This window comes from Atractosteus spatula, chromosome 11, assembly GCF_055471065.1.
Source record: "Atractosteus spatula isolate fAtrSpa1 chromosome 11, fAtrSpa1.hap1, whole genome shotgun sequence".
In the NCBI taxonomy this organism is placed as follows: Eukaryota; Metazoa; Chordata; class Actinopteri; order Semionotiformes; family Lepisosteidae; genus Atractosteus; species Atractosteus spatula.
The window spans coordinates 44860983-44878416 of record NC_142716.1 but is presented as its reverse complement, the minus strand read 5'-3'; the positions used below and the strand labels follow the sequence as shown (position 1 = coordinate 44878416).

The following is a 17434-nucleotide window of genomic DNA, read 5'->3' as shown; positions in this document are numbered from 1 at the left end:
GTGAATGCCTCAGTTCACTCTGCCCAGCCTGTTGGCCTGGCAGTCTGATGCCACGCTCACTGGGGTAAGACGAGCTGCCCTGTTTTTCCAGTGAAGGCCAATACAATGCCTGCTTTGTGCTAGCACAGTAAAGGCTCAGAAACTATTTGTGGTGTAAGACGATATGTTTTGTGACGAGAAGGAATGAGGAGGTGTGTGGAAGAAGAGGTGCAGTTGACTGCGGTGTGTAATAGAGGTGTAGGGAGGGGGTTACAAGCAGAAGGTTCTGTTCCTGCTGCAGCCCCCTTGTGCCACTCTGCCAGCTCATGTGCAGAGCCCAACACTGCCAGAGCTGTGACCCAGAAGCAGATCTCCTGGTCGTCTGGTATTCGTACCATTTTTGTTCTCGAAATATGCTTGAAACTTTCTGCACTCTTTGCTAGCCATGTGCCTTTCACATCTATCTCTTGTGCGTTATGTTTCACATTTTTCCCAGGCAATTTAAAGGCCTTGTGGGGATTTTTCTGATAATGGCGACAGCTAACCGGCTGGAGGCTGAGACCGTGCGGGAGCTGGGGGGGCCGGGGTTAGAGGCAGGGAGGTGGGCGCGGCCGGGACGTGAGAGGACTATTGTCCGGCAGGAGCGAATGAATGTGAATCGTGTGCGGCGCGCTCACGAGGCAGGGCCGGGGCACAATGGTGTCGGCCGGGCCCAGGGTGCAGCTCATTGTCCTTCCTGGGCAAACAGGAGCAGCTGTTGACAACGAGCGTGGACTGAAACGGCACTCCTCTCCATCCTGCCCGGAACGACACTGTTCTTGGCAACGGCAAGCAGCTGCAGTGGCTGGCCGGGTCTGGAAGTGGTGCAGTAACGTCAAAAGGCTTTCTTCGCTGCTGATGATCCGTTTTGTCCATCATTTTAGGGCAGTTATCTGATCCCAAGATATCCGCCCTGTGTTAGAATTCACTACCAAGCAGCAAAAAAAAATAGGACCAAGGACTCTGCTGTCTGTACACTATTGTGAGAGTCTATGCGAGTGTCTATGTGAGCCCTAACTTCTTGTTCATATTGGTGCTCTTGCTCAGCTTCGAAGAACCAAGCCCTGTTCGTTTAAGAATTCCTGCTGTAGCCCCGCTGGAAGACGCAGAGACCTTTCCTGGTTTGTAATGGGAGTCGGTGGAGCGTGACCCACAGCTGCGCGCCAGATGCTGACTCTCCTCATCTTGCACAACAAGGAGCCCCCCGACCGCACGTCCCGGAGCTGGAGCTTCTAGACCCCGAATCCGCAGGCGGACAGACGCACGGCGCTTGAGGTGAAACAGCTGCGCTATCGGCACCACCCTCCACCGTCTACATGTGACTGGTTTGGGAGGCGGAGGGAGGGGACTGTGGTAAAATGTGTGCAAATTACATCGTCAACATTGACACCGGCTGTCACTGGCGTGTTCCATACAGCACCAGCCAACACCGTGTCGTCTTCTACTGCGCGGTGCTGTTGATGAAAAGGTACCTGTACGCCGAGAAGATGAATTACTGGTGGAAGGAGAAAGAGGGAGAACCGGCCAGAAGCTGTTAGTGAAATTAAAAGTTTCTCGCTGTGGGAAGACAACCGAGCGCCTTCCCTTTTATTCCTTTCTCGTTGTTTGACCTTGACAACACGGTAGCTTGAGGGAGTTGTAAACCCGGTCTGCTTGATCTTAGGGCTGGGCGGCTGAACTCTATAAAGTTGGTGAAGTAAAATGTACTGCCTCCTTCGCGTTTTCGAATCCTTGCCGTTAATAGCGAAAAACGACAAAAAAAAACGAGGTGGCTATTTTATGAACCATCGGCGTGGGTACTTACAGCCGTGCACTTCGTCGTTTGTTATTGCCATTCATAAGAAGTTCAAGATAAAGTGAGGTATTAAATCAATTATATTTCATTAATCGAAGTTTCGTTTTAAATTCTGAAGCAGGCTACTACTTTGTAGGCGACAGTGCCCTCTTGCGGCTGTATAGATAACTTCAGTAAACCTGTTGGGGGGGAGTTAGACATTGTCCCGCTCGGATGCGGGTAATTCAGCGCTTTCGTTGATTCGACACAAAACCCGTCGGTTTTCTTGCACTGAGGAACGAAACAGTTTAATTGGCGTTCGAGACCTCGCCCTTTCCCGAGTTCCTGCCGGTGCTGAAGGGCGTGATGGGGAGGGAAGAGGAAAGCAGTAGCTACGCTGGTTGTGCACTAGCGCTCCCCTGCGGGATTTTGCAGAAGTGCAACATGACGCCGGAAGGCTACTGCTGAAGTAGCGTTTCTCCGCGCAAGCTAATGCAGACGAGCTCCATATCAGTGGAGTGTATTTACAAGGCATCGTCCGATGTTTAAGGAAGAAATTAAAAGTATGTACATGTGCACTATAAAGGCTATTTGTTAATTATAGCATTATATTCATTTTAGAGGTCCTGCGTGATCAAGGGAGCACTGTTCTGCCTTGTGTGAATTGTCCTTTTCTGCCTACCCTGTCTTCTGGGTGATTTAATTTGTCCCATATTGTCTAGAGAGAAAATATGCTGATATTGCAGCAGAACACACAGTACAGGGATGCCCGTCTCAAGGTAACCTTTTCCTGTAATAACGCTATTTTCCTGTAATAGCGAGAACAATAACTCCTCTTTGTGTTTGCCATTATGCATAATGTTGGGGTGTAGTTTAGAATGGGGGGGTGCTAACAGTCCTCTTAGTACAGGAGGGGTTAAATGTAAGAGCTCAGGACCAAGTCAGACCTCTGTATCCAAGATGTGTGCCAAGTTACGTCATTCTTTTAAAATAGACGAAAAGCATCTTTCGATTCATTGTCCTTTCTTTAAAGCTGCTTAAATAGGCAGGGCTAGCAGCAACCAGTAACCCTGAAAGTGAGTAGAGGAAAAGGAAAAAAAACAAGTTCTGTTCCATCTGTCAGAGGCAGGAAAAGAGCAGGAAGCACTTGACGAAATTACGGGACCTAATTAACTTCGAGTAAATGACTCAGAGCCGAGGGCCTCATTGGGAAATGGAAAAGGCATGTCTGTGCGTTATAGCTTGTCTATAAGAAAAAAACATGTTGAAACACTGTTGCACCCAAAAGCTTTTTAATATATTCAAGCACTTCTTAGAATGTGTTCCATTGCTTCTGTATCAACTGTCCAGTGCAACCGAGCTCTTTAATACCTTGTGCGGTGCAGACTTATTCCTAATGGTGTCTTAGCTCACAGCACTGCCAGATTGCATTTGCTGCTGACCCAGCTGGATGTGCGCCCAGGCCTGCGGAGGAGAAAGACTTCCATCGCAGCTACATCATCCTTTAACTTTTTGACAAGGCACCCAATACTGTCATGCTCCATTAGGATGGATACACACTTCGTTTGTTTTTCAGCCCTGCAGTTCCAACACCGTCTTGCCAATTTGCAGTGAAGAGCAGAGAAGGTCCTGTTTTTAAGATTTTTTTTAACTTTGCTCTCCTGAAAGGTACTGAGCTGTCTTGCCTGTTCATCTGACAGGCAATACATTCTCCCACTACTAATAATAATGGGTTCAGATTTAAACAGCAGTATTTTTTTTTACAATGCACAAATTACTACAAAAGGGTCACTGTCCCCCTACAACTCTGTGTCAGTCCTATCCACATCACCCTGAGGTGGGATGAGAGGCTGTTTTCTTGTGAGGGTCTCTTTTTTTTCCTCTGTCTAACCTCTCACTTGGGTTCCACATGCCTGTAGCCCGTTCCTACGTTTCAGGGGTGTGTGTGTCTTACTTCCTGATTGCTGGAACAGACTAAGTGACTTTGTCAGAATCCAGTAATGATCTGAGCACGGTCGTACCTGAAGTCCCCACTTAATTCAATCAGTGAATCAATTTCTCACTTCACTTGTTCACCTGTCAGGTGAAGGCCAGGCATCTCCCCCCCACAGGTAAGGGGTGCACTTCAGTGGGGAGATGAAGTGGGTCCCTACTATGTGTGAATCCGTTTCAGATCAGTTTGGATAAAAGATGTTATATAAATCACATTCATTACTATAATGTAGGGTTGGTTCACAAAGCCCATGATATTATTTATGTATCACTGATTGGATTTTATCAGTATTTAATAGACTCTTATAGTTTAGCAGAGCCCAATTTAAAAGGAAATAGGAAGATGATTAATTTTGAACATAGACTGTAATAGGTATGGGATGCAAAAAAATCATTATTTCCGTACTTCTGATTTGGACTGTAAGGAGCTGCTACTCTTTCATTATATGTTAAGTTTCCAAATGTTTGAATAGCCCTAATGGATTTGAGTAAAATCCAAATTGTATCACAACTTTCTCATGCCAATGTGAGCACGCAAATGCTACAAGTAACACTGTCTACATACTTTCTAGTGTTAGTTTTTAAAACTGCCCTAATACCGGATCTGGATAGTGAGTTGGTTTTCACGCTTCTAGAGCACTAGATTATTTTTATCCAGCTACATAATATGTACATTATAGGGAAGTGGAAACGGATGTACATATAAATCCAAAAAAGAGCTACAGATGACTTTGGAATCATTACAGATCACCCTTTTTGGTTTTACTTTTGAGTAGCAGTCCTGTATTTGCAGTGTCTCTGTTTAGCTATTCATATTACTTGAGTGAAGTTTAAACATCTGTCTCCTTGAGATTGTTCAATGTGTTGTCTTTATTCTCAGTAGAATGCTATTCTCTGTAATTCTGAAGAAGGTGGCTAGTTTGACTTTGTTAGTGTTCTCAGGATTTTGAATACTCATACAAGGTCTTCTGGGCAATTTGCAATACCTTTTTAATCTTGAACAGAGAAGACTGCAAGGAGACTTGAAACTTACTAACAAAATGTCAATGTATATCTTCCTAAAGAGGACAGATGGAATTGCTTCAACTACTATTTTACATAATTATTTCATAAAATCATAACATTTAATTGAAAGGTTTTATTGCTTTTATAAAATAAAGTTTGTGTGTTAGCACATTCAGTGTATCAGAATGTACTTAAGCAGATTGTAAAATACTTTTCAATTGGATGAGTGATGCAAGTTACTAGACCGCCCTCTGGTGCCCACTTGGAAAATAACGCTTGCTTTTTAAATCCAAAAGGACGGGAAGCACACACTTCAGACCTGAGCAGAGAAACGGACCCACATTCAACGGGGCATGACTGTAATAAATATACTCTACAGCAGATAAATAGATCAGTATTATAAATACATGATTAGCACGTGTTAAAAAGTGTAATTTCTCACACTTCTAGCTCATGCAAAAATTCAGCAGGAAACCTTGCAAAATCTCACACTTAGTGAATATAATTCACAGGTAAAGAAAGCGCGAGCCTACCCTATGTTAAAAAAGTAAGGCCTTCTCAATGTAAAGACATCTAGCGTATATAAGCTTCCAGCTTCTGCATTCAGCAGGTGAAGTACTCCTGATTCTGGAGGGGGCCTGAGCAGTATTTGATTTTGCCAGCTATTTCAACCTAGAAAACAAGGTGAATCTGGTCCAGTTCAGTCCAGTATCCAAGTCTGAGTCCGGTGCTCACATGGAACACGAAGCAGTTAGACAGGCCGTGTGCCTGCATGTGCAGTGTGTCGCTCCAGTCAGGGCTGCCATGTGACCTGCTGCAGGAACCGGAGTGTCCTGGTCTTCAGTGATACTTCCTCCAGCGCTGCTGCTCTGAAATGACATGATGACAGGGAGGCACAAAAAAACAACAACAGCCAGGCGGGTTCAGCCAACAAAGCAACTAATCCAAACCATGCCTCTCCTTCATCTCAGTTAGGGTTTGGGCTGAACTATTTAAATACTTCAATAAAAAAGATGGTGGACCCCTGGGTAATAAGTTTTGAAGTTCTCAGCAGTAGTAAATCATGAATGTGCCAGTGTGTGATGTACATGAGGCAGCTGATGCCATTCACAGAAGGGAGCTCTACTCACTGAGGTGTGGGTAATTCCAGCTGTAGCTAAGGACACAGTAGGCAGCCAGCAGCATGGTCAAGCCCCCAGCTCCACCTTTCCTCACATCAATATACTTGCTGTAGTACCTCTGCCAGCCTGCAAGAACAACAATACACAATGCCAAGCACTGAACCGGTGACACTGGAAATATGCGCACACAGAAGATGGCAATCTCAGCAGGTGATCCTCCCAAATCTCACTGTTGGAGCCTTCTTTATTCCCAGGATCTTCCTGGAAAATGCAATTTTCCCCTGGGATCTTCCTCATTTAAACTTTTAAACGATTATGATGCCATCTTGCAAAAGAATCCAAGATGCAGAGCCAGCCCTGGTCCTGGTCCTGATTCCCCTGTCATCTGGTTTTCAGGTCTTGATCTTGGAGGACAACTGACCTCCAATTGTCAAGACATTGAACTTAGGAGTTTCACAGCTCATAAATATGGATTGGGTTTGTCATCAGCGTTTTCACAGTACCATTTTCAATGTTAACAGATCTCCCTTTTTAAATGAAAGCATTGTAAGATAACTGATCACTTATCAAGAGCTACAGAAATAAAGGAGCAGCAACATAATAAGCACATCCAGGTGGGCGTGCACACTAGTGGTGGTGGAGGGGATCCCCATTAGCTGTAAAGCACTTTGTGTGGAGTGTCCAGAAAAGCGTTCTATAAGTGTAAGCAATTATTATTATTATCAAAAACTAAAATAACAGGTTCGTGCTCACTAAATCTCTTGAAAAATACTTGCCTGCAGCTGAGCATTTTTTTTTAAATCAAGGACGGGGTACAGAATGAGGTTAAAAAGGTCTGCTGAAGCAAGTGGTTCATTTAAAGGGATCAATTAGTTTTGGTAATTAGGAGTCAGCTTGAAAATAAAAAAAACAGGCTAACACAGGGCTCTTTCAGGACCAGGACTGAGAAGCTAATTAAATTTTCACTAAAACCTCAAAAGGACCTGCAGGAACTCTACAAGTAGAAAAAGCTTGAGTGACCCCAGTGTTTTTCACATCCCTTTTTTCTTATCAGCCCATTGCTCCCTGCCAATACCTGCTCTGTTCTTTCACTTGAGCCTGCTGGATCGGTGCACTCTCTCCGATCACTCCCGCTCCTGGAGAGCCACAGCCATGCAGGTCTCGACAGGGAGCCTACACTCTTCAACGGATAAAGACCTGGAACCTGCTGGAGTTGAGACCAGGTAAGACAACAATGGATTGTGCTGACCTCGGCGCAGAGCTGCCATCCCCACCCAGGGTGTCATTGTGCCCATGGCCAGCCAGGCAGGCAGCTCCCCCAGCTGCACCTCCATCAGTCTGCGCTGCGCCAGAGCTACGGGAAACTGGGTCGGGGGACCTGCACACACACACACAAACACTGCCCGTCAGCAGCCTGCCCTGCGCTGCACACAGCAGGCACTGATCCGAGCACTGTAGCACCACCACCACCTCAGTGACCCAGACTGGGGACCACATGCACAGCCAAAACAATGCCACTGGGACAATGATGTGGCCATTGCTGACCTAGCCTGGAACAGAACCACTATCCCACTCAGCAGAGCAGCAAGACCTGCTGACACAAACTGGGGGTTTAATAACCGTCCTAGTTCAAGCAAACACTTAAATTTCACGATTCCAATTAGCCTCACTCTGAATCTAAGCTTGGGTTTGGATCCTTCAGGCTTGTAATACCCTTTGGCTTCAGATCACAGGCACAGGACTTTGCATTATCCAGGTTCTGTCAAATTGTCTTCTAGTTACATAGTGTTCTTCTCTACTCCTTTTTACAATGGGACTTTTTGCATCAGACATTCTAATTCTATCAGGCTGCTTCTGCAAAGCAAACAGAGGTGAAGCAATCCCTTCAACTTATGTTATACTCTGGTTTAAAGCTTTTCAGTAAGGTTAAAAGTTAACATGGAGAATTAATCTCAAAGTGTAGGATGGCTGCGCTGACATATGTTTTACAGAGATTCTTTCTGGTATGGTTTTAAGTGTTCCTGTGAGTCCATACGCTTCCAATCCAATACTGATAGATGGATAATATCCAGAAATAACAAGTACTCATGCAGAGATTACTCATCTCAGCCGTGTCGATAGTTCTGTACCTGCTCCCACTGGCCCTGGGCGCTGGCCTGTCCTGTTGTCCGCGAGCTCAGGGAGGGGCTGCAGAGGGAGCATGGAGAACCTGATGGCCCGATACCCTGGGCCCAGCTCTGCGAACCACTCCAAGCCTCTCGGTGCGGCGGGCCGGCCAGGAGCCGCGACGGTGACGGGCTTCATGGCCACGGCCCCTGGAGCACGAGGCGCAGGCCGAGGGGCTCCCCGGAGATCTCCACTCTCGAGTGCAGCCCTGCCAGCGGTGCAGCCTGCAGGCATTGGCCCATCTAGCCACGATGCGCTCGCTACTCTACTGCCATGATTCCCCTCTGTGAGAGCTCTTTCACTGGCTCCATTAGTGCATGCAGGTTTAAAGGTCTTGACGCTGAAATTCTCCATTATCTTGGTCAAGTGGTGGTTTTCTTCCACACCGCCCAATGCGCCACTATATACCTTTGTTCTCATATTGCTTTGGTAACATGCGACTGAACCTTTCTCGCTCACCAAGCTGTATTGGATGTGCTCCCAAACATCAGTTTTCCTGTAATTTCTTCCATCAGTCGGCGTCGCTTCTGTCCCACTCTTGCTTGCACTGACAGATGCCGTACACTGGCCTTGAGATGTCTCCTGCCGCGCAGGAGTATCGACAGGAGATTTCAAAGACAAGCTGTGGTCCTGCTTTGTCCTGGGGCAGTTGTCTTTGGGAGTACCCTGCCTCTGTGCCTCGGGGACTCCTACACTACATGTGCCAGCATCCTTCTGAATGGAAACTGAACTGCTTCCTGGCTCTGCAGGTCTGGACTGATGCTGAGACACAGAAATACTATTCTTTACTCTGTTTTTTGAAGGGAACAAAACCTGCTTCTTCACAGCCTGGTGCTCAACACTGGATCTCTTCCACTGCAGATCCACTTTGTTTTCACTCACGTCTTGAGATATGTCATTTTTATTTGTAGGGCCTTTTTTTGAAGTCTCTGTATCCATGGTGACCTTCTTCTTCTTCTTTGTCTTGGCTGCTGTAGTCTGTTTCTCCGGAGGTACACTGGTCTTGAGGAATAATAATGCTTTGGGGCTTTTCGTTCCACTGGTAACAGGAGCCATTTTGCAGTGAGGAAGGTGCGATTTTAGCCTCTTGAAAGGCCTGCCACAAAATGGACATTCCTCCATCCCAGGAGAACCCAAACCCGATCTGTTGTCTGATAAAGAAAAAAAACTTTCAAAACCATTTTAAAAGACATGTCCATGTTTTACTTTTCTGTCTCATTCTTTTACTTCATTGTTTCAGGAGCAAGTAAATCCAGGTCAACTGCACATTGAAATAAAGACCACAGAAAGAGGCTGTACTACCTTTACGTAGACTTATTTATCTCTATTTCAATGTTTTACCTGGCCAGTGCAGTGCTGAATTGAATATGACAGAACTGCGTAGTACATTGTGTGGTACATTGTGTGGGGGCTCTGTGGCTCAGGATCTGCACCTGTGGTTGGAAGGTTGCTGGTTTGTATCCCGCGGCCGGCAGAGGAATCCTACTCCGTTGGGCCCCTGAGCAAGGCCCTTAACCCCAACTGCTCCAGGGGCGCCGTATAAATGGCTGACCCTGCGCTCTGACCCCAAGCTTCTCTCTCCCCGCCTGTGTGCCTCTGTGTCTCATGAAGTGCAAGTTGGGGTATGCGAAAAGACAAATTCCTAATACATGAAATTACATATGGCCAATAAAGTGATCTTATCTCTTCCATGAATCCAGACCAGGTGAGATCACAGCAAATCACTGAACACAAAGAGAACTGGCAGAACGATTACAAATGGCGTTGGCCATACAGTAAACATATAGTACATTTCAAAGGAACAAGTAATAGGTTTATTCCATGCTGAAAAGAGAAGAAAGAGAACACAACGTTTCGGTGAGCACCTGAAGAGGGCTCCACGGCCAAAACGTTGTGTTTTCTTTCTTCTCTTTTCAGCATGGAATAAACCTGTTACTTGTTCCTTTGCAGCCTACGCACGCTGACGCAGCTCCCCACCTGAACTAGTACATATCAAGCCACACTCTCATTAACTGCGAGCTTGGAAAATTCCTCTTGCTTTCTGCACAAACAGTAGCAGAGTGCAAAACCCCAGTCTGTGCTGAGTGTGCTCCAGGTTGTTCTATTTGCACATCACAGACAGACAAATTCTGCTTTTATACAGGTGTATTGGGAGAAGAAAAATAATGGCCGGGACAAACAGAGAGCTATGGGGAAGCGGTACTAATGGAGTTAAAGGCGTACCAATTGCAGAAACAGAAAAACAAAAGTCTAAACAAGAAGCAGATCAGTTAACAGGTCAGCTGGAACAAAAACTAGCGGAGACAGAGACACCCACCCCAGACAAACTCTCATACAGGGGGCGTCAATGTTTGGAATAAGGGGTACATGCATTGTGATAGAACGTTGATTGGTTCGGAAAATTCAAAAATAGCTGTGATGTCAATGTAGCGTAAAAAGTTAACGCCAAGTTACTCAAGATTAAAAAAAAACTCACCCGAGCTCATGTCTCCTTAAATCGTCGTCGGACTTTGTGACCTAGCCAATCAGAAGAGACGCTTAGAAAATATCGCGCATAGGCCATTGGTGGAGTGGTTGACGTCGCCTGAATTTCCAGCTGTTTGTACTCCGAGAGCATGAAACTGCGGTGAGACTTGATGTTAAATATTTTGTGCGTTACTTATTAACGGAAAAATTACGTTTTGTAATTTGATACTTTTTCAGAAACGTTACCATACAGTACCACGATAATCATTGTAGCTTTCGGTCGCTAAATAAATAACAGTCAATAAATAGCCACGCAATATTTAAACTCTGTTAGGCGCTTAGTATGTTTCATCCTTACACGTACTGTACAAAAGTATCTGACAAAAAACACAAGTAGCAAGCAAAGGCCCTTAATATAGGTAGCTTACGCAAATGCCTGTGTTTCGGAAAATGAATTATACTGCGCCACAGTATTGAACCAAGAGTAATGGGCTTAATGCCAATTCTGTTTTGAAGCTTAAAGTAAACACATTTATGTCGCTGCTGACGAAGTTTTGGGGGAGCCCTACCGACATTTGAGATCCAGGATATAGGTGGCCTTCTCTTGCCTGAGCGGTTTGCAGTGACCTGCCCGGCTTTATTGCGCAGGCGCAATGTCATGTAAACAGCTGGGGAGCTCTACCTACTGAGGCTGGAGAGGGAGAGCTGGGTGGTGGAACCGGTGCGATTCTCACGATAAGAGATCATTTACGTTAACGATATGAAGTGTCTAAGCTAAAAAAATGTTTTGACGTAGCTTAATCTTGATTTTATGTTAAAAGAATCGATGAGATAGCGCCGGGTGGGGGAGAATTAGATTGAAGCCGGGGGCGACAGGGGTAGATACTGTGAGGAATCGTCGTTGTGTTTGTAGGGGGGTAGATAGACCTGAGACGGAGGGATTTTTTTTCTTAATATTGATCTTTAAGATTTTTACCATCTAAGAAATGTACGACGTGAGTTTAGAGGACTTGCTGTAGCCCGTAGTTAAGACTTAAACAACTCAGGCTGGCTGGCTTGTAATACGAGGGGGGGGGGTTCTTCCGTTCAGTCTTCATGCCACTGTCTTTTAGCAGAAAATTGCTTCTTGTTTCCCTCTCCTGAAAGAGAAACCAAAAAGCCGTGGTTCGTGCATAAGTGGGCCTGTAAAACTAGATTTAACCTCTCGGCCGATGCACTGTGTTACTTAATATACAGATACAGTACTTGAATACTCGTCGTTCAAGACTTCGGGCACTGCCGCAAGCAGGTTGCAGTTCCGAAGAGAGACCGTTGTTATATTTGCATGTAGTTGGAGAGCTGAGAATATTTGTGAGTTATGTCCGTTTACCGAATTAAGAAGGCGAAAGAGTCCAACCAAAAATAAAGTCCCCCGACAAGCCCTGGTTTTGAGAGAGAGGCGACGCGGAGAGGAGGTGTTTTCACAGTAGCTCTTGGTCCCGTGGCGTTTTAGATGTTATCGGAAAACAGGTGAGTGAAGTTTGTTTTACTGTCGATTTCTGTTTTTGGTTATTACTGGAAGAAATCCCGCTTCGGGATGTTACCGATACTTTGTTCATTTAATGTGCACGATATAGCTTTTACAACAGAATAGTTTTAAATGAGGTGCTGGGTTTACGTGGAGGCAAGCATATCATTGTTCAGTTGTTACAGGATTTTCACTGAACTACGTGCGTGAGATTATTTTCATCACTTTCAGTTGCTTAGAATCAAACAGGTCATGGAGTGTGAACTGTGGTGCAGCTAAATACTTTGTATTGGAATCCTGGATGTTGAGTATAGATGAGAGTATTAATAATATTATAGTTAATCTAAGTACATAAATGTACTTTATGCATTTATGGTGCTATATGAGCCACTTGTATCTTGCAGAATTCCCTGCTTTTGCATTAAAGTAAATAGTTTTCATTGCAGGGTGGTAGGATAGTGTTAACGAGGTATACAATTGGTTATTTACGGACTGGTTATGTTGTTACTGCCCGGACTTTACGTTGATGCCTGAGATCTTTACATTCTTAAAATTAACAATTAGAATGATTACTTGAGGAGTATATTGAGTTTCCATTGTAATCTTTACTCTTTGATTGGCTTTCTGCGCATCTACACAAATGCCTTGGAAAATGGCTTGTTCATTTTTAGAACAGTCCTTCCTATCCATATACTGTAACTACTTGCAGATATCTCTGACCCCAGTTATAATTGTATCATACTGAACCTTCCAAGAGCAAGTGCTGTTTTTAGGCACGAGTCATCTGTTTGCCACAGCTAATGACTGGATCAATTTTCAGAGTAAATCTGGCCAATTAGATTCTGGTATTCTGGCATTTTGTATGAGGTATTTTGAGTTGTATGTTAAAATCATTCAGGCTTTGTACTTGCACTTAACGTGGTCATGTCTTATTTACATTTCAAATTGATTCTTTTCTTCGTTGTCTTGTTTTCTATGCTGCAGCAGTATAAGGCTCTTGGCCAGGATGGTGAAACAAGATTTATTCTCAGTTGACTTCTCTGGCTAAAGAATTAAATATGGGTTCCTCTTTTGAAATTAGTTTCTTTAAAATTTAATAAGTTTTCTATTTTTAGTGGAGGGGTCTGAAAGAAGGAATAGCATGGCAACATAGCAGGATGCAGTTTTTGATGTTCCCAAGTGAACCTATGTGAAGAAAATGGTTGGTAACTCTCCCGTATGCTTGGTCACTGAGAAATTCTGTTTGCATGACTTGCAAAACAGTGCCCAAACTGCAGTGTCATTCTGATTGTTATGCCTTCTGCTATGCAGATGGAAACAAAGAAGGTAAACTGACAGATCAAGATGATCAAGTTGATGGTTGAGGGCTCGACTGCCACCCATAATTTTGGTAGAACTGGCCCAAATTGTTTTACAAAACTGAGTTGGGGGGGGGGAAGGGGTTTCGGTTGGTGGTATGTGCTCTCGGTCAGTAATCGGTAAGTGTGACAGACTGGCGATAACCGCGGTGCCTCTCTGAAATGGTCATGTTCCCCACAGGAAACGGCGGCGGAGCTGTGACCATGATGACAGCCAGCTTTTACCCCAGGCCAAGAGGGGGGGCACGGGCCACCCCCTGTTCCCTGAGCTGGGTCGGGATGCCTGGGACTCGGAGGTAAGAGGAGAGGACACCTGCTCCCCTAACACCTGAGCAGACCCAGAGGCAGGCAGTGCATGGTTGATTTGAGGGACATGAGACAACGTGCTCCCTGGTTGAAAAGATCCTCAGATTAACTGCTGTGGAGGAAAAGCATGGAAAATTCGGATGATCCCTGCCACAGTCGTAACGGCAGGTGATCCTGCCTCAAGCAGGGGGTGGGTTAGGGCTGCAGATACTGCAGAACATTGTGGAATTGCATGTCATTTCCTCCTCAAACTGTTCCTGCTGCTTGCAGAGGCCCAACACGTTATTTGGTACTGGGGTTTCCACTGATTGTAAATCCACTACATGGCAGCTACTATCACAAGCAGGATCTCCAAGAGCTATTAAGTTAAGCCTGAACTGACTCTGCTGTTGTGCACTGAAGTGCAGCTTCCCCTATAAAGATGTGCTGCACACTGTCATAACGTATGTCTGAGTACTGGAGTAACTTGAAAGAGAGCAGGGGCAGAAAGTGGAGAGCAAGTGGAAGATGGTAAGAAATCACATTTAAGATGTCTAGTGTCTAGATTTTTGTGTTTATTTCTCTCTAATCTTTGTTAAACTCTAGTTGGGTGCAGTCAGTTCCAGGGTTGTACACCAGTGCACATCTAAGTAAGTGGCGGTTCTGAAAAACCATTGTAAATGACACCTGACAGTGAAACAATGACAGCGAGACATCAGTAGCTTGGATTTCTGCTCTGCGTCAGCAAAAGCGAAGGAAAGGTAGGCCTGAGATCAGTAAGCGCTGCTGGCCCGGTGGATAAGCAGTTCGCCTCTTTCCGCAGTCCTCCAGCAGCGACAGCAGCGCCATCAGCAGCCCGGAGCGAGCGGCGGGGAGCAGCAGCCAGTCTGCGGAGACAGGAGGGTACCACCCTGGCGCCTGCAGCCCCCCCAGCGCGGCGCAGCTCACCGAGGAGTCCGCGTCCCTGAGCCAATGCTCCTACCAGCGCATCAACCGCATCCTCCGCGACGCCCACTTCCACAGCCTGCAGAGCCGCGGGCAGCCGGGGGCCACGTGACTGCCGCCCTCCTCGCCCCCCCACGCCTACCCCCTCCCGAGAGGGGAGACCGTGCAACTTCACACTTCTCCCCTGGCCACCAGGGAGGGGGCGCTGGACATGGAGCATTCAGCCTTTGCACAAGATCCTGTCCTTTTGTTAAGGACCTTGCTTTATCATGTTTCAACACATTTATTTTCTTCTCTCATCCATGGGCAGGTTGTCATTGTGTAGCCCATCTCTTGATATGGAGGATATTCCAAAAACTATAGCATTGGTTGCATTGATGATTAAACATGTTTCCTCCTCCTGTGTTGGCCAAGCTGGTTTACATGCTGTTTACAAAGCCTAGCTTAGTGAATATTTTGATTTAAGCTTTATTTTTCCTGTTGTGAGTAAACTGATAGGAGGAATGGAGAAAGGCAGTGAAAAGAAGAGAAACTGACCCTGGGCCTGTGAAGTATCTTGCCAGGTTTGAGTGGCATATTCAGATCATCTGGTTCTGGACATCTGTCCTCTGTTATTACCAGCTGGTTGGCTGTCGGGTCACAGTAGGAAGAGGTTATTTTCATGTTTCTTGTACAGTTGCTTGGAATTTGCAAACTAAGAGTCTTTTTCATAACGCAGAAGAGATTTGAGTCAGGGAGTGTGTTTCGAAGGATGTCTCAAGTTGGTCCTTTGTATTAGTGTATTTAGAATCTACATTTTTATTTGCATTAAAGCCAGGCCCTCTCAGTGAGTTAAAGGGGTTTGATGGCACTTATTGGTGACTTTGTTTTAACAATATTTATGTTGTATTGGTGAAAGAATGAGTACTGAAATGTTCACATAATTCTATAGGATTGGTTTAATCACTGAATTGAAAGCAGTACGTGAGACTCGTGTTCTTTGCCATGTAAAAACTAGCAGAAATGTGGACCCCTGACTCTGTGAAAAATCTGCTTATAGCGCCATTTCACATTTTCTCTCCATTGTTTGCACTTTAACGTAGGGTGGAGAATATAAATCATCTGAAGCAATAAATTAAGATATTGATTCAAAATTCATGACGCATTGTGTGGATTCCATTTAAGATATAGAGCACCTTCTTCGACAGACTCATTCTGAAGGGATTTTAAAGTTAAACCAAAGTCCTGTAAGTGACCCCCCCCTCCCCCCAGCAAGACAAGCCCATCAGCACCCTCTTCAAGGGCACACATATTAAGCTGACCTGATAAGAGTTGTGCACCTAATTTAATATTTGTCTAACTATGGTCTCCAGTATTAGTAGTACAAAGTGGGCTTGGGTGACAGAAAATAATTTAGCAGTTAAGTTCTGGTGTAGCAGAATTTAGGTAGGAAATATAGTATCTGGGTTAAAGCAAATTAATTTGTAGTGACCACCGCTTATGATACTGCAATACTTTGTTGGGTTTCTCAGTTTGCCAATAAACCACAAGTAGCAGGTTTACTTAAATGGTTAAATGACCATGAATCCTTTGCCTGGCAGAAACCTACTTGCCTGCATTGGAAAGAGAGTTTTATAAATCAAACCACTCAAGAAAGGTTCTTGTTTTTAACCCTGCACTAGTCAGGTTAGCACTTGGCTGAATTCATTCAGTCTGTAATGATGTACTGTGTAGCCAAGGGGCGAGTTTAAAAACACCGGCTTGTCTCCGTGTGTGCCGCCATTACAGAGCCCACTGGCTATCCTGTCCTGTTTTCCACATTCCCAGTGAGGAAGGTTTTACCTATAACCTTTTGACCTGGTGTTTGAGGGGAAAGCCTACAAGGTATTGGAGGAGGAAGGTGGGTGAATATCCCAAGGGCTTCCTCCATAGCCATTGTGAAAGGATGATGGGTTGGAAGAGCTGGTGAGTGAACAAATGAGTTGGACACTTCAGGGGCTTAATTGAGCTCAGTCCCCACCTGGCTGACCACTGAGTCACTTGTCCCTTTATTATTAACATCTTGCCTGGCTCCCATTTTATGTGCAGTGTGACAGGAGGAAGCCAGCTACCTTTTGAACTGTTCCCATACAATATTACCCACAAATTTTGTTCTTTGTATGGCGAAGATGGAAAAACATTTGATTATAATGTTTTGTATTTAGAAATGTACAATAACTTTTAGCCTACATTTGAGTTCTGGATAGTTTTTTTTTAATCCATCTCTTACATTTGAAATAAACAGTTTTTTTGTTTTTAATCTTGTCTTGCTTTTCTTGTAGGTAGTACACAAAGCAAGAGTTCATGTTATTTATTCATTTTTTAATAGATGGTTGGTGTATATTTAATTTAAATTTGAAACTGTTCAGAGTGCAGGCTGAGTCCTGTAGCCCAAACCATTTCAAGTGCCATTTGAGTGGGCTTGTGTGTTGGGCACAATGTCCTCTGCTAGCCTTTGAGCATGCAGTCTATAGTTGGTGAAAATATCAGAACTTTTTCATTTAACTTTGTTGGTGAGAACATCCCCACTTTTCAGTTAAACTTTGCTGTAGATTTCGCAGGGATCAGTGTGTAGAAACATGCATAGCAGTGGTGTGATGTTCAGAGCTGGTCATGCACACCATGCTGGAGTACACAGTAAGCCAGTTTCACACTTGCTAACTGTTCTGCATTTGATGGCTTTAGCAATTTAATAAGCACCTTCACAGTTTTGCATTACAGCCCAAGGTATTCCTGTGATCCAGGAGGAGCAAACATTAAATAACCATAGACCTTCACA

General features: G+C 44.9%; 2 protein-coding genes across 3 annotated transcripts; one reads left to right on the top strand and one right to left on the bottom strand.

The window, feature by feature from the left end:
• Positions 1-4907: 4907 nt before the first annotated feature.
• Positions 4908-11166, bottom strand: LOC148824153 (uncharacterized). Its single transcript, XM_088927233.1, has 5 exons — positions 10553-11166; positions 8040-9227; positions 7160-7288; positions 5920-6036; positions 4908-5658 (listed from the first exon to the last, which is right to left on the bottom strand). Exons 1-5 carry the CDS (start codon positions 10560-10562, stop codon positions 5630-5632), a joined length of 1473 nt encoding a protein of 490 aa, XP_088783359.1. The 5' UTR covers positions 10563-11166; the 3' UTR covers positions 4908-5629.
• On the top strand, positions 10612-16915 carry LOC148824152 (protein VCF1). Of its 2 annotated transcripts, none has more exons than XM_088927235.1 (3): positions 10612-10702; positions 13589-13703; positions 14516-16915. In XM_088927235.1, the coding sequence occupies exons 1-3, from the start codon at positions 10692-10694 to the stop codon at positions 14747-14749; spliced, it is 360 nt and encodes a 119-aa protein (XP_088783361.1). In that variant the 5' UTR covers positions 10612-10691; the 3' UTR covers positions 14750-16915. The 2 variants fall into 2 exon arrangements, with proteins under 2 accessions (XP_088783361.1, XP_088783360.1); XM_088927234.1 differs by lacking the exon at positions 10612-10702 and adding an exon at positions 11202-12051.
• The last annotated feature ends 519 nt before the right edge of the window (positions 16916-17434 follow it).